General features: G+C 39.3%; 1 protein-coding gene across 1 annotated transcript; it reads left to right on the top strand.

Annotated features, from left to right (window-relative positions):
* The first annotated feature begins 205 nt into the window (after positions 1 to 205).
* Positions 206 to 6,060, top strand: LOC124895494. Its single transcript, XM_047405939.1, has 2 exons — positions 206 to 1,582; positions 4,380 to 6,060. The coding sequence occupies exon 2, from the start codon at positions 4,382 to 4,384 to the stop codon at positions 5,099 to 5,101; it is 720 nt and encodes a 239-aa protein (XP_047261895.1). The 5' UTR covers positions 206 to 1,582; positions 4,380 to 4,381; the 3' UTR covers positions 5,102 to 6,060.
* The last annotated feature ends 8,187 nt before the right edge of the window (positions 6,061 to 14,247 follow it).

The following is a 14,247-nucleotide window of genomic DNA, read 5'->3' as shown; positions in this document are numbered from 1 at the left end:
AGTAGCAATTACATATTATCATGGTCAATTATGCGATACTATATAATTTGATTGCTTAAATGTTTATTCTATGGAATATCAGATTTTAATTAAAGATTATTTTTGAAAATAAATATGATAATTAAAATCTCGAGTTGAAAATGATCTACTTCAAAAATAGTTTATTTGGAGAAATGCTTACTTGATTTTATCGAATCAAAGAAGCTCGAGATTAAATTAGTTGTTAAGTTTGTTTCAAATCTTGATTCAATTCGGTCAATTTACTAAATTAGATTTAATTGAAGTTGATTTGGCTACAATTGCAACACAATTGGCCGACTAATCCTCAATTAGGTCAAAATTTAAACACAATTGGCTAAATACTATCATAGGCTATTTAACAAATAGCCCAAAATCTAATTCATCTTTTTATTTTTACCCAAACAATCTCCTAATCCCTAACCAAATTTGGGCTAGCTGTGCAACCCAACAACATCATCTGACCCTACCCATCTCAACCACAACATCATCTGACCCTACCCATCTCAACCAGACCCATAACTGACCCTCGTTTTCTTTCTTCCTAGCTAGATCAATTCAACAACAGGCCCAAAGTTCTACCTACCAGAACCATTTTCTTATCTTCTACATCAACTTTTTGTACCAGCAGCCTTCAATAGTCAGTATACAACATAGCAAATACACAAATCCAAATCATGATAAAACCATCTGCAAAACCTGATAATCAACTCTAAACGACCCCTTAACCCATCTTCAACCCGCATAGACCTGGAAATATACCATCGTTTAACCCTTGGCCATACCCGACCCATTTGTAACCTTCTCTGCGCGTCCCATGCATACCTGTATGAGGAAGACGCCAAGAAACCTTCTAGAAACATGCCTAGGTGTCTCATTAAATGTTTAAATCCCTAGAATCTCGGTTAAAGAGGTATGAGTTCGTACCCCCGTGGAAAAATTTCATTGTTTCTTGGAAGGATGGTTTTGCATTGGCTAATCCATTTTGGATTTCTTAAGGAAAATGACGAAGAGAGGTATAACCGTTGGGGGTAGTCGAATTCGGGTGAAATTTGGAGTTTTCCCTTATTTGAAATCCCTAGGGAAACCCTAATGGGACTTCTACAAAAAAGGTCCCTAGGGTCGCTATTGAAGGGGGGCTTCTTCCTTTCTTTTCTCTTCTGGCAGGGGCTAGGAATTTTGGGTTGGAAAATTCAGGAGGTTAGGTTTCTTTTGGAGAAATTTTGGGTTTCTTTCTTTGGTCTTTTTTTTGGGGGGGTCTTTTTCTTTTTATGGGGAGGTCGAGGCTCGGAGGAGGGCTGTGGAGCTGAAAGAAATGAGAAGTTTTTTGTTCTCTTCTCTTCTTTTCTTTCCCTTTCGAGTTGGAAGTTTTACAGGCAAAGGGAGTTTCAAAATATTTTTAGAAAAAGCTAAGATTTGAAGATATTTAGTTTGAATCAGGGGTTTGCAAAATCTCTAAGAGGTAAAATCAAAAGGGACGCTCTGTTGGTGGTGGACGTCGTGAGATTCCATGTAGCGATAAGTTTGCTGATAGTTCGTCGTCCCATTCGCTACCCCGAAAAAGGTAAACTCACGCTCGTCCCTCTTTCCGCTTTATTTTCTTTGCTTTATCCCTTTTTTTTTGTATAATGTAGTTATCTGTGTACCTTAAATAAGGTTGGATCTGTCTGCTGTAGTTGGCTGTGATAGCCTTAGGCGTTGTTTTGTGACTGTTGTTGTACCATTTCCTTGGAGCAGTGCTCAAGTCGTAATTTTAATATGACCATGTCGAACATACTGTCTTAAACTGATGTGGTAGTTTACCTGAGAGTCCATGGTATGAATCAAACACATACACTAGCAAGATTTTGTCTTTCGTTTCTAGTTTCCTTTTGCATATATAGAGATTTGCTACACTATGTTGATTGTTGTTGTAATCGTTTGATCCCCGATTTTAACTTTGTTTTTCTTCCTTCAGTTTGCAAGCTCTTGCTTAAACCCCCGATATCGTTACTTAGTTATTTATCCATTATTTTCATTTCACATGTTGCTTTGTTCACTGTAAATGGTTCGCCTAGATATTGCGACTAGCCTAATAAGATTAGAGAAAAATTTCCATATTTAATCTTGTGTTTCTTAATTCTCAACGACGGATGGCGGTAATAGGCTTAGAACTCCTCTAGCATATTTTTGATCTTTCAATTTTTCCTCCACAGATGTTTTCCAGCTTTTTTTTTTTTTTTATAAATGTTGATTTTCTTTGCCATTATGGTTGTTTGTTGGGAATTAGCATATGCTGAAATTTAGTGTGCTCAAATCGTTAAGGCAATATGTTTTATTGTTGTTGGAAGTCAGAATGGACATTCTAAGTGTGCTATGTATGATGTAACTTGGAATTTCATTTAGCATAACGTTGTACTTTCCGGATGGGTTGACATCCTATTCATATCTAGTGTCTTACTTCTCCAATCTATTTAGTTAGGAGTATAGTTCGAACGTCTGCAGTGTTTAATGTCAATTAGGTATAATGTTAAATGCTCTTGACATCATACTGTTGGATAACCTTCATGTACCTGAAAATGCTAGTCTAATAGTGATTGGTTCCTCACATACCCCAAGTGGATAGTTTTCATGTAGTTGAATCACCATGAGTTTTCTTTTGGTTTCTAAGGAGAAATTTTATGTGATGTGTAGTTTCTAGGATATAGTTTTCTCTCTCTGTGATAATTTGGTATCAATATTTTGAAAATTTGCACCCCGCTTAGTCTTACAAATAACGAAATATCGAAAAGGAGATTTGACTCTAATGGCGAAAAATCTGTTACACTCAATCAAGTCAGTGATATGTATTAATTGCTTTAGATTTGCTATTTTGGTTGAGTTTGTAAACTTGAATTAGTGTGAATACATCTTACTATTTTTCATATCAGCTTATGATTATTTAAAGATTCATATCATGTTCGGTTAAAACCGCAATAGGTTTTGTCTAATTTGTCCTTTCCTTGACGGAAATGGTGCATTAACTAATTTTAATTCATTTCTTTCCCCTTGGTTGGCCGTGTGCTAAATTTATTTTCTCTTTTCCTTCGTTAATGATATGTTAAGGTCCTTTATGTTTCCTTATTTTGCATGAAAATTGTTGGAGTCCAAATGGACTCTTGCCTCTTGCATTTCATGAGGGAACAGTGAGGCCCATCTCTTTGGATCAAGCCCGAAGGTCTAAGTTCAAAAGTGATCCCGTGGCATCCAAATTCGAGAAGTTTAAAGGAAGAAAGAAGAGGCTTATCTCCTTTTATTAGTCTTGTTTTTATTCCCTTTATTTAATTACTTATTCATATATTAATTTTTGGGCCTCGAAGCCAAAGTTGTATTTAATATAGGTAAAGCAAAAAACTCGAGCCAAAGGGCTCGAAAACATGGGAATAGGACAGGTGAAAGGAGAAATGGGTTGAAAACCCAACTAGATTAGTACAGGTTTAGCGGTTTGGACTTCAAATCCTAAATCGCTACTTCTCCCCTTTCCCTTTTCTTTTTGATTATTTGTTTTGCATGCCTTTTGCGAACCTAGTTAAATCCCCTAATGAATTCTCTAAAAACTAATTTTTTCAAACTTTTAAAATATTTCTAAAATCAATCATTTTTTCGGCAAATTAATCTCTAGAAATTAATCAAAGATGTTTTCAAACAAATCGGATAACCGCAAGTGAGCGGACGTTTTAGCTGCCTAACACCTTCCTAAAACGTTAATAAGAACTACTTACTCAGAATCTTCAAAACTTAAACCAATTTTCCTGCTTTGAATCATTTTAAGTAACTCTTTAAAGGTTTCCTAATTCCTTTTCAAAACAGAATGACGGCTCTGCTGGGGATTTTTTGAACTAGGTTCTAACCAAATGTTTGATTTCGTCTTTTGATTAATTGTTTATGTGTTTATATGTTTCGATTCTGTAAAGTTTAACTATCGCAATCATGGCATATTGATGCATTATATAAACTGTTTTGGGGTTTCGTGGGTATCCCGGCCCCTATTGATCAATTCCAAAAATTTGTTGGAAATACAAACAGTTTATTAGCATGTGAGTCATCTGATACCTATTTGTATTTTCAAACTCAAGTTTTCCACTTGAGAACCAGTGTTCAAACCCACTCTCTAGATACCTAGGATAGAGCAAAACCAAAATCCTATTTCAGGCATGAGCCTAGGATGACCCAATACCCAAGCGGGGTATTGGGCCTATTAGAAAACCTGCCCTGCGTCTATTAACCCTGAGTCAATTACAGATGAATCATATTTATGTGTTGAAGAAATATATGCTTGTCTAATTCAATCCATTACCCTTTGGGGGATGGGGGAAGGCTTATCTTTGTTTGCTTTCATGTAGGTATGGCTCAATTGCATTCCCATGAGAAGTTTAAGATGGTTACTAAAATCGACGATTACCTGAAACTATGGTGGGACTATATGAGCGCAGAAGAGAGAAAAATTGTTAAAACACACATCGGATACCTGCCTTCATTGATCGAAATGGATGCTTTGCCCGAAATGATCCACGTGCTTGCCACTTTTTGGGATGATCAAAATATGGTGTTTCGCTTCGGGGATGTGGAATTGACTCCTACCATCAAAGAAGTGTTAATTTGCTATAAGAGTATTGAAATATGTTTCAAGAGAAAGGAAAAACCTGATAAGAGCATTTTAGTTCCTGCCGTGTGGGACCATCAAACAATCAAAGAGGCTTTTTTAAATGACGAAGACACCTGGCTAGGGGAACGTGATGGAGCAAATATCACTTTTTGGGAGTTGTATAATTGGTTTGGAAGATTCAATGCCTTCCACAAATTTGGACATAAATTTGAGTCCGAAGCAAAATGGAAGGAGATGAGAGACTTTGTGTTTGCGGTAGGTCTACTCAGAACCATGGTGTTCCCACAGGGGGAAAATGGCACAATACATCCAAGGGTTGTTACGGTGGCTCATGCACTTTTCTTTGGAGTAGATTACGATTCTAACAAGGTATTCAACAATTTAGCTCCCATGATTGTCGCCAACATATATCGAGCCTTGGGAAGGTGTCAAGTTGAAAATCGTTTCTTTCAAGGTTGAAACCTCATATTACAATGGTGGATGATGAATCATTTGGTAAAGGATTTGAGAACGGTACAACCTGATCATAAAACAAGGGTGGATATGCTGGCTTAGCATGACATGTGGTTGTTTCTACACAAGTTCAAAAGGGAAGCATCTCACGAATTTTGGTTTAAGACTTTCGGGGAATTAAGAGATGACGATGTGCAATGGTCCATTAACTCTCTTCGTTCAGGGAAATACACCATTCGAGGGGGCAAGTGGCCTCTTCTAGTGCTTTCGAATCTCAGGGGAACACGTCCCTACAATCCTGGCAGAGTTCTTAGGCAATTCGAGATCAAGCAGGAGACGCCTCAAATCGATTCTATGGTCAGATTCTTTACCAAATATGATGAAAGCGAGCCCCTGATCAGAGACTACATAATAAATGGATGGAGAAGAAGAAAGTGGATGGAAGTCTCTTTTTTTATAGGGTATGAACCTGAAATCAGTGACACTTACAAGGAGTGGTTAAAAAAGAGCCTCACCGGAGCATTGATTCCGGGGCCGAACGTGCCCACTCGGGTCGTGGATGTAGAATCCGAACATCAGATCTGACTCCACAGGCTTCAGGATGAGTTTCAAAAAAGTGAAATCTCGCACCGACAGATACATGTAGAAGATTCTTTAACAATACGTATGTTAAGGGAAGAATTGAAAAGAGCTAGGCAAGAGGCTGATGATGCTAGGCAGTGTTTAATCGATTTGGATGATAGCATGGCCTCTCAACTCGATAGTATAGGAAAAATGACTTATGATAGCAAGGCATAGTTATGTGGGATTCATCTGATCATCAATAGGTATCAAATAGCACAGGAGGTGAACAAAGTAAAGAAGGCAAAGGCAGACGAAGGATCCTCCGGTAGCTAGTTTTTCTATTTCCCCTGCGCGGGAAGTTATTTTCTTTCATATTATTTCCCTTTTTACCTAAAAATTGTATCCCTCTTTTGTTATCTTTTGTAGGCATTTATGCCCCTTTTCGTGTCTATATAAGTTAGGGGATAATGGATTGACTTTAAGGAGGCATATATTTTCTTTAAAATCATTAGGCCTGAACCCTAGGCTCAAAAAGGGTCACCCCAGTTAGGATACACATTATTATAATGTTTTGTGTAATATAATTGTCTTATGTGCTTGTGTGTGTTTTTTGAATCAAAGGCAATTTTATCCACTATGCTCCTATGGATGAATTTGGCTATGACTCAAACAACTCTACGTGGTTATTTCTTGTCAAATATTTTGCATTACTTATCACATACGGAAACTAACACATCTTCCTTTAAATTGTTTTACTTTACAAATAACAGAAACTACTCCGCGTTAATATCCCTACTTCACCCGGTCAAAAGCGCACAAAATTCCATCCTTTGACCATCATTCAATAATGATTAGAAATGATGAAGAAAACGCATTGACCATCAGGGACAATGTAATAGCAGAACAAAATGAAATAATTGCGAAACTTGCAAGAAAGTTAGAAATGACTCAGGAGGAAATAAATCACACTCAAGATTTGGCTAACTTGGCCATCACCGTCAATGCCCCCGCTCCAGGAGGACACGGGACTCCACTCCAAATCCCTCCCCTCAGCACACCTATTCTTGGGGATCATCCAAATAACGTATCATCCGTCTCCGCTCCTCCATTTGTCCAAAATACTAATCGTGAAAATAACCCAGATACCTACCATCCACAAAATCCATATGTAACCCCACAGAACCCGTCTACGAATCCATTCCCAAAACCTTAAAACACATTTTCAAATCAACAAAATGCATTCCCAAATCCGCAAGATTCACTCTCAAACCCATAAAATACGTCAAACCTACCTTCGAATCCACCAAATTCATTTCCAAATCCGTAAAATCCTTCTCATATTTCGCCAAACTACTCACAAAGTCCACAGAACTTTGCGAATTCCAAGAGAATCCTCCCCACTTACCAACCAAGTTCCTTTTGTTCTGCAAAATCAAGCCTCCCTTCCAAATCCCCCTCAAGCCATCATATCCCCTGATATTTATGAACCCCTTCATAACCCTGAGATAGACCATTACGAGGAGAAGGAGAAAGAATGGAGGACCCAGCATGAAAGGAATTTACTAGCTATGAAGGAAGAGATCATGAGGATCAAAGAGTCTCATGGAGCTAGGGACCACGACGGTTTAGGGTATGATGATTTATGTGTTCACCCAGGAGTAGGCCTACCAGATGGGTACAAAGTCCCTAAGTTTTAGATGTTTGACGGTACCAGAAATCCAATGGCCCATCTGAGCAGGTACTGTGAGCAACTGGTAGGGATAGGGAAAAACAATGCGTTATTGATGTGCCTATTCAGTCGAAGTTTGAGCAGCAAAGCCTTGGAGTAGTTCATGTCTCAGGAGCCGAAAAAGTGGACTAGTTGGAAAGCATTGGCCAAGGGTTTCCTTAACCGGTTTGCATTCAACATTGAAATAGTCCCTGACCAATATTCACTAGATTGGGTCAAATAGAGGAATGTTGAGTGTTTTCGAGACTATACTTTTCGTTGGACGAAAGAAGCTGCCAAAGTGAAACCCCCCATGTCCAAGGAGGAAATGGTATCCGTATTCTCTTGTGCTCAAGAAAGAGAATATTATACCAGGATGGTGTTCGCTACTAAGGAAACTTTTGCGGATTTGGTAAAAATAGGAGAATCATTGGAAGAAGGTATTCAGACAGGGAAAATTACCAAAACACCGACGTCGTCTGGGACTATCATGTTCTCGAAGAAGAAAAAGAAAGATGTAGGTGTGATTTCTACTAATCCTATTGCAAAAACAAAAAAGTGGTTCAACTGTAGAAATGTTTTATCTTCTCCACCGTCACCTAACCTCCAACACATGTTCTACGCCTATCCCCAATACCTAGCTCCACTCTTAAATGTCCAACCTCAGTACCAAACTCCACTCCCAAACCTACAATCCTCATACCAAGCTCCACAGCCAAATATTTTTCCCCAATACCCAGTTTCACATCCAAATTATCAGTCTCATTTCTTATCCGCTCTTTTAAATAATCGAACAAATTTTCAAGTGCCTCCAAATTATCACCAAGTACCTCCTCCTACAAATCAAAGCTAGTACAACCCCCAGCATCCAAACCACGAAAAGAAACCTCCCCAAAACTTCACCCTACTAGCTGAAAGTCGCACCCAATTGTTTGAAAGATTGAAGAATGCTGGTCATTTGACCAATACAACCAAGGCATGTCAATCCCAACTCTCGATTTTTTAATGTAAATCAACATTGTGCCTATCATTCAGGAGTAGCGGGGCATAGTACAGAGGATGTGGCTACCTGAAACATAGGATCCAGGATTTAATCGGTTAGAAGGTCATCACGCTCCAGGAACCTACACCAAATGTTAACAGTAATCCATTGCCCAACCATGGGGGATCTACAGTTAACATGATTGAAATAGAGGGCGAATGGGCATCTGGCAAGACCATTACCCATGTGAACTACAAAAAATCCAGAAGAGCGAAAGAGGTAAGAAAGATAGAGAATGTTGTGGATTCCTTGAGTATCAACGAAAATCCCCATTTATAGTGATGACTGCACCGACTGAAGTGTACGCTCCCCAGCCAAGGAAAGAATTTATTGTGCAGACCACTGCTGCCCAAGGGATGACGTGATCGGGATGATGCTACATCCCTAAAGAATTGACCAACAAAAGGGATTCACAGAAAAGGCCAATCACTGAAGGAGAGGCTGAAGAATTTTAAAGGCATATGCAACCCAAAGATTATTCAATTGTCAAACATTTAGAGAAAACACCAGCTTAAATCTCTGTCTTAGCACTATTAATGAGTTCGCAATACCATCGATAAGCTTTATCAAAGGTCTTGGATGAATCATATGTTCCCGCAGGGACGAGTGTTGAGAACCTGGCTGCGATGATAGAAAATATTATGGGGAATCATCGCATATCATTCAGTGATGAAGAGTTTCCGTTTGAAGGGGTGATGCATAACAAAGCCATGCATGTCACCGTTATTTGTTGAGATTATGTAATTAATCAGGTATTAATAAATGACGGATCTGGTGTGAATATTTGTCCCCTCTCCATGTTAGTTCAAATGGGCTATGATTTGGGAAAAATTTACCAAAGCCACATAAATGTGAGAGCATTCGATGGAGGGCAGAGAGATACCATAGGAGAGATTGATTTGCACATCCAAATGGGGCCTGCTGAGTTCAAGACTAAGCTTCATGTTATGGATATCCATCCTAGCTACAACCTGCTCTTGGGAAGACCATGGATACACGGTGAAAAGGCAGTTTCATAACCCCTTCATCAATTATTGAAGTTTATTTGGGAGGATCATGAAGTAGTCATCCAAGGAGAAGGAAGTCGAGCCGATCATCCCAATGGTTATGTGCCAGTGATTGAAGATGTTCCAAAATTTAGCAGTTTCTATACAGTGGAAATTGTAAATGCTGTGGACAGGGATTCGAAGCCCAAAGTACCAATGCATTCTGTCTACAAAATGATTACAACGGTGATATTAAGAAATAAGTTCGAACCTGGTCGAGGCTTGGGCAAGAATTTACAAGGAATTATCGAGCATATTACGATCCTAGAGAGAGGCTCTAAGTATGGATTAGTATATCAACCTACCAAGAAGGGTAGGGTTGAGGATGAGTCAGAGAAAAGTTTGTTTAGGCCCTTGCCACTCTGTGCCAGTCATTTCCCGTATGAGAGGTATCAGATGATGATGGTCTTAGGGATGGGATAGGATATTTGTTCGAGGGATGCAATGCTATATCAGAAGATTTCCCAAAATCCAGCGGGTTGAAGAAGATGGCGCCAGGGGAGGCCTTGCAAAATTGGACCTCCACTCCACTCATAACCCGTCGCCTGTCGTCCGTTGTGGTAGATGAAAGGGAAATTACTAATAGTTTTAAAATCGGTGATGATCCGGAGGAGGCCCCGTGATCAACCTTTTATATCTCAAAACTTTTTTTCGTATCTCACTGCTTTAAAAAAAGCATGGACTTGTATTTGTGCAAGTCGCGAGCCATGGTTTTGTGATTATCTCTCAAATTTCAATGAAAAGGCCTTCATTTATTTGAAAAATTCTATTATTTCTAAAACAATCCTAGTAATATATTTTGTTATTATCTTGCTATCATCTAACTTGGTTTGTTTGTCCATTACTGTAACAGTAGATTAAAATCTGCTAATGTCATGTCATGTCAAAGCTTGAACGAACAAAATGAAGGGAACGATGATGATTGGAAGGATGATGACGAGGAACAATTAGTTGAAGATATGGAGGAATTTGAGAATCGAGAAAAATCCAATCTGGAGAAAACTGAAACAGTCAATCTGGGAGATCACGATGAAATCAAAGAGACAAGTTTTAGTGTCCACCTGGCAGTGCCACAAAGAAAAGAGCTCATCCACCTATTGCGGGAATACATCGACGTGTTTGCTTGGTCCTATGATGATATACCAGGATTGAGCACTAGGATTGTGTCACATAAGTTGCCGATAAATACTGAGTTTGATCCAGTCAAGCAAAAAATGCGGAAGTTTAAGCCAGACTTAATTCTAAAAATCAAGGAAGAAGTGATGAAACAAATCCAGTATAAGGTAGTAAAGGTCACAAAGTATTCGGCATGGTTAACCAACATCGTCCCCGTGCCAAAGAAGGATGGCAAGATTTGCATTTGTGTTGACTATAGAGACTTGAATAGAGCTAGTCCTAAAGATAATTTTCCATTGCCCAACATTCATATCCTCATTGATAATTGTGCAAAGCATGAAATTCAGTCTTTTGTTGATTTTTTTGCTGGCTATCATCAGATATTGATGGATGAGGAAGATTCAGAAAAGACATCTTTTATTACGCCTTGGGGTGTCTATTATTACAAGGTAACACTATTTGGTCTCAAGAATGCGGGTGCAACATATATGAGGGCTATGATGACCATTTTCCATAATATGATCCATAAAGAGATTGAGGTGTACATGGATGACGTAATTATCAAATCCCACGAGAGTTCGGATCATCTGACCCATCTAGAAAAATTCTTCAGTAGATTAAGAAAGTACAGTTTGAAGTTAAACCCTGCTAAGTGTGCTTGACATCAGGAAAGTTACTGGGGTTCATAGTTAGCAGAAGAGGCATCGAGTTAGACCCATTCAAAATCAAGACAATTCAGGACTTGCCACCGCCGAGAACCAAGAAGGAAGTTATGAGTTTCATGGGTCGTTTGAATTACATTAGCAGGTTTATCACTCAGTCGACAGTCATATGCGAGCCAATTCTCAAGATGCTAAAGAAAAAATCATTGAATGAGTGGACAAAAGAATGTCAGAGATCTTTTGACCATATCAAGGAATATTTATCTGCGCCGCCCATTTTGGTACCGCCAAGAGAAGGAATTCCATTGTTTCCTTACCTGTCAGTTTCAGAAAATTCTTTTGGATGTGTCCTCGAGTAACATGATGAGACCGCCAGGAAAAAGAAAGCCATTCACTACTTGAGTAAGAAGTTCACGCCATATGAAGCCCATTACACTCTTGTAGAAAGGACATGTTGTGCTTTGACTTGGGCAACACAAAAGTTGAGGCATTATTTGTCCTCCTACACAACATACCTCATCTCGAGAAGGGATCCATTAAAGTATATATTCCAGAAGGCCATGCCTATAGGAAAGCTAGCCAAGTGGCAAATGTTGCTGAGTGAGTTTGACATTGTGTATGTAACCCAAAAATCAATCAAGGGGCAAGCCTTAGCAGATCATTTGGCAGAGAATCCAGTTGATGAGGAATATGAGCTACTTCGAACTTACTTTCTAGATGAGGAAGTTTTTTCGTAGGAGAAGACATTATTGAGATTTACCCCGGATGGAGGATACTTTTTGATGGGGCGGTCAACTTCAAAGGGTCAGGAATCGGAGCAGTTTTGGTATCATAAATGGGTCAGTATTATCCGGTAACTGCTAAGTTACGTTTCCCATGCACCAATAACATGGTTGAATATGAGGCTTGCATCTTGGGTCTCAAATTGGCACTTGATATGGGTGTTCGTGAATTATTAGTCATCGGGGATTCTGATTTGCCGATTCACCAGGTACGGGAGAATGGGAGGTAATAATCCCAAGATTACTCCTTATGTGGAGCTGGTGCAAGAATTAAGTGAAATATTCAAGGAAGTTGATTTTAGACATATCCCACTGATACAAAATGAGTTTACTGACACTGTGGCCACTATATCTTCCATGATTCAGCACTCAGATCAGAGTTAGATTGATCCTTTGGAAATAAGCTTGAAGGAGCAACCCGTGCATTGTGTACACGTGGAAGAGGAGCCTGATGGAAAGACTTGGTACTATGACATTAAGAGGTATTTGGAATCTGGAATATATCCTGAAGCGGCTAGTAACAACCAAAAGAACACAATCCAGCGTTTGGCGAAGAATTACTTTCCAAGTAGGGGAATTCTTTTTAGGAGGACTCCTGACTTAGGATTCCTAAGATGCGTCGATGCTGCGGAAGCCAATAAATTGATAAAAGAGGTACACGTTGGATTTTGTGGGCCCACATAAATGGGTTTTTCCTTGCTAGAAAGATCCTGAGAATCGGTTACTTTTGGATGACTATGGAAAATGATTGTGGAAAGTATGTGCAGAAATGTCCAAAATGTCAGATGCACGGAGATTTGATTCGAATGCCTCCACATGAACTTCATCCAATGAATTCACCTTTGCCTTTCGTATCTTGGGGCATGGATGTTATCGGACCAATTGAGCCATCAACATCGAATGGGCATAGATTTTTTTTGGTTGCCATCGACTACTTTACTAAGTGGGTTGAAGCTGCTTCATACAGAGCCGTCACTAAGAAAGTGGTTGCAAATATCATCAAGAATAACTTGATTCGCCGATTTGGAGTACCGGAATCAATCATTACGGATAATGGGGAAACTTAAATAGTCACTTGATGAATGAAATTTGTGATCAGTTCAAAATCGCGCATCGCAACTCGACTGCGTATCGTCCCCAAATGAATGGAGCCGTGGAAGCTGCCAACAAAAATATCAAGAAGATTTTGAGGAAGATGGTTGAGAATGATAGATCGTGGCGTGAGATGTTACCTTATGCTTTGCTAGGATATCGTACAACGGTTCGAACCTTCAACGGGGAAACTCCTTATTTGCTTGTTTGTGGGAATGAAGCTGTAATACCTGCGGAGGTTGAAATACCTTCCCTAAGGATTATTCAGGAAGCTGGACTGAGTAACGAAGAATGGGTTCGTTCTCGCTATGAACAAATCATGATGATTGATGAAAAGAGAATGGTCATTGTATTCCATGGTCAGTTGTATCAACATAGGATGGTTTGTGCCTTTAACAAAAAGGTGAGAGCTCGAACATTTGAAGTGGGGCAACTGGTTCTCAAACAAATATTCCCTCACCAAGAGGAATACAAAGGCAAGTTTGCTCCAAACTGGCAAGGGTCATACATAGTTCGCAAAGTACTATCTGGAGGAGCTCTGATTTTTCTGAGATGGATGGCCGAGAATGAACCAAACCAATCAATTCTGATGCGGTAAAGAGATACTATGTTTAAAAGATGGTTTAATTTTTGTTTTTCCTTAATTGACTTATAATTGCTTTTGTGATAATATTGTTGTCTAGTGTGTAACTGCCTAGAATCCTTTCCCTTTATGTACGAACTACGTTTGACCTGAATTCCCAAGAATGGTATACGTAGGCAGCCTGTGTCGGCTTCGGTCAACCGCTTAGGATGATTCATCATTTTCTTCTTATGTGTGAACTACGCGATGACCTGAATTCCCAAGAAAGGGATACGTAGGCGGCCTATGTCGGCTTTGGTCAACCCATTAATTTCTAGCATAGTCCTGACCTACGATTGACCTGATTCCTGCTTCAACGGGATACGTAGGCGCCCCAACGGTTCGGTCATATAACCCCAAGAAATGGAAACTGGGGCAGAATTTTTGAGAAGGAATATAAAAGATTCACAAGAGAAGATTGACATCCAATAAAGAGAATGAAGATCAGCAAAGACTTCAGATTTATTCGGATTGGTATCATCTCAAACAACTTTAAACTGAGGCAGAAATTTTGAGGA

The sequence above is a fragment of the Capsicum annuum genome, unplaced genomic scaffold (assembly GCF_002878395.1).
Source record: "Capsicum annuum cultivar UCD-10X-F1 unplaced genomic scaffold, UCD10Xv1.1 ctg82584, whole genome shotgun sequence".
NCBI lineage: Eukaryota > Viridiplantae > Streptophyta > Magnoliopsida > Solanales > Solanaceae > Capsicum > Capsicum annuum.
Note: the sequence above shows the minus strand (reverse complement) of the source record. Positions and strands in the feature narration are given on the sequence as shown.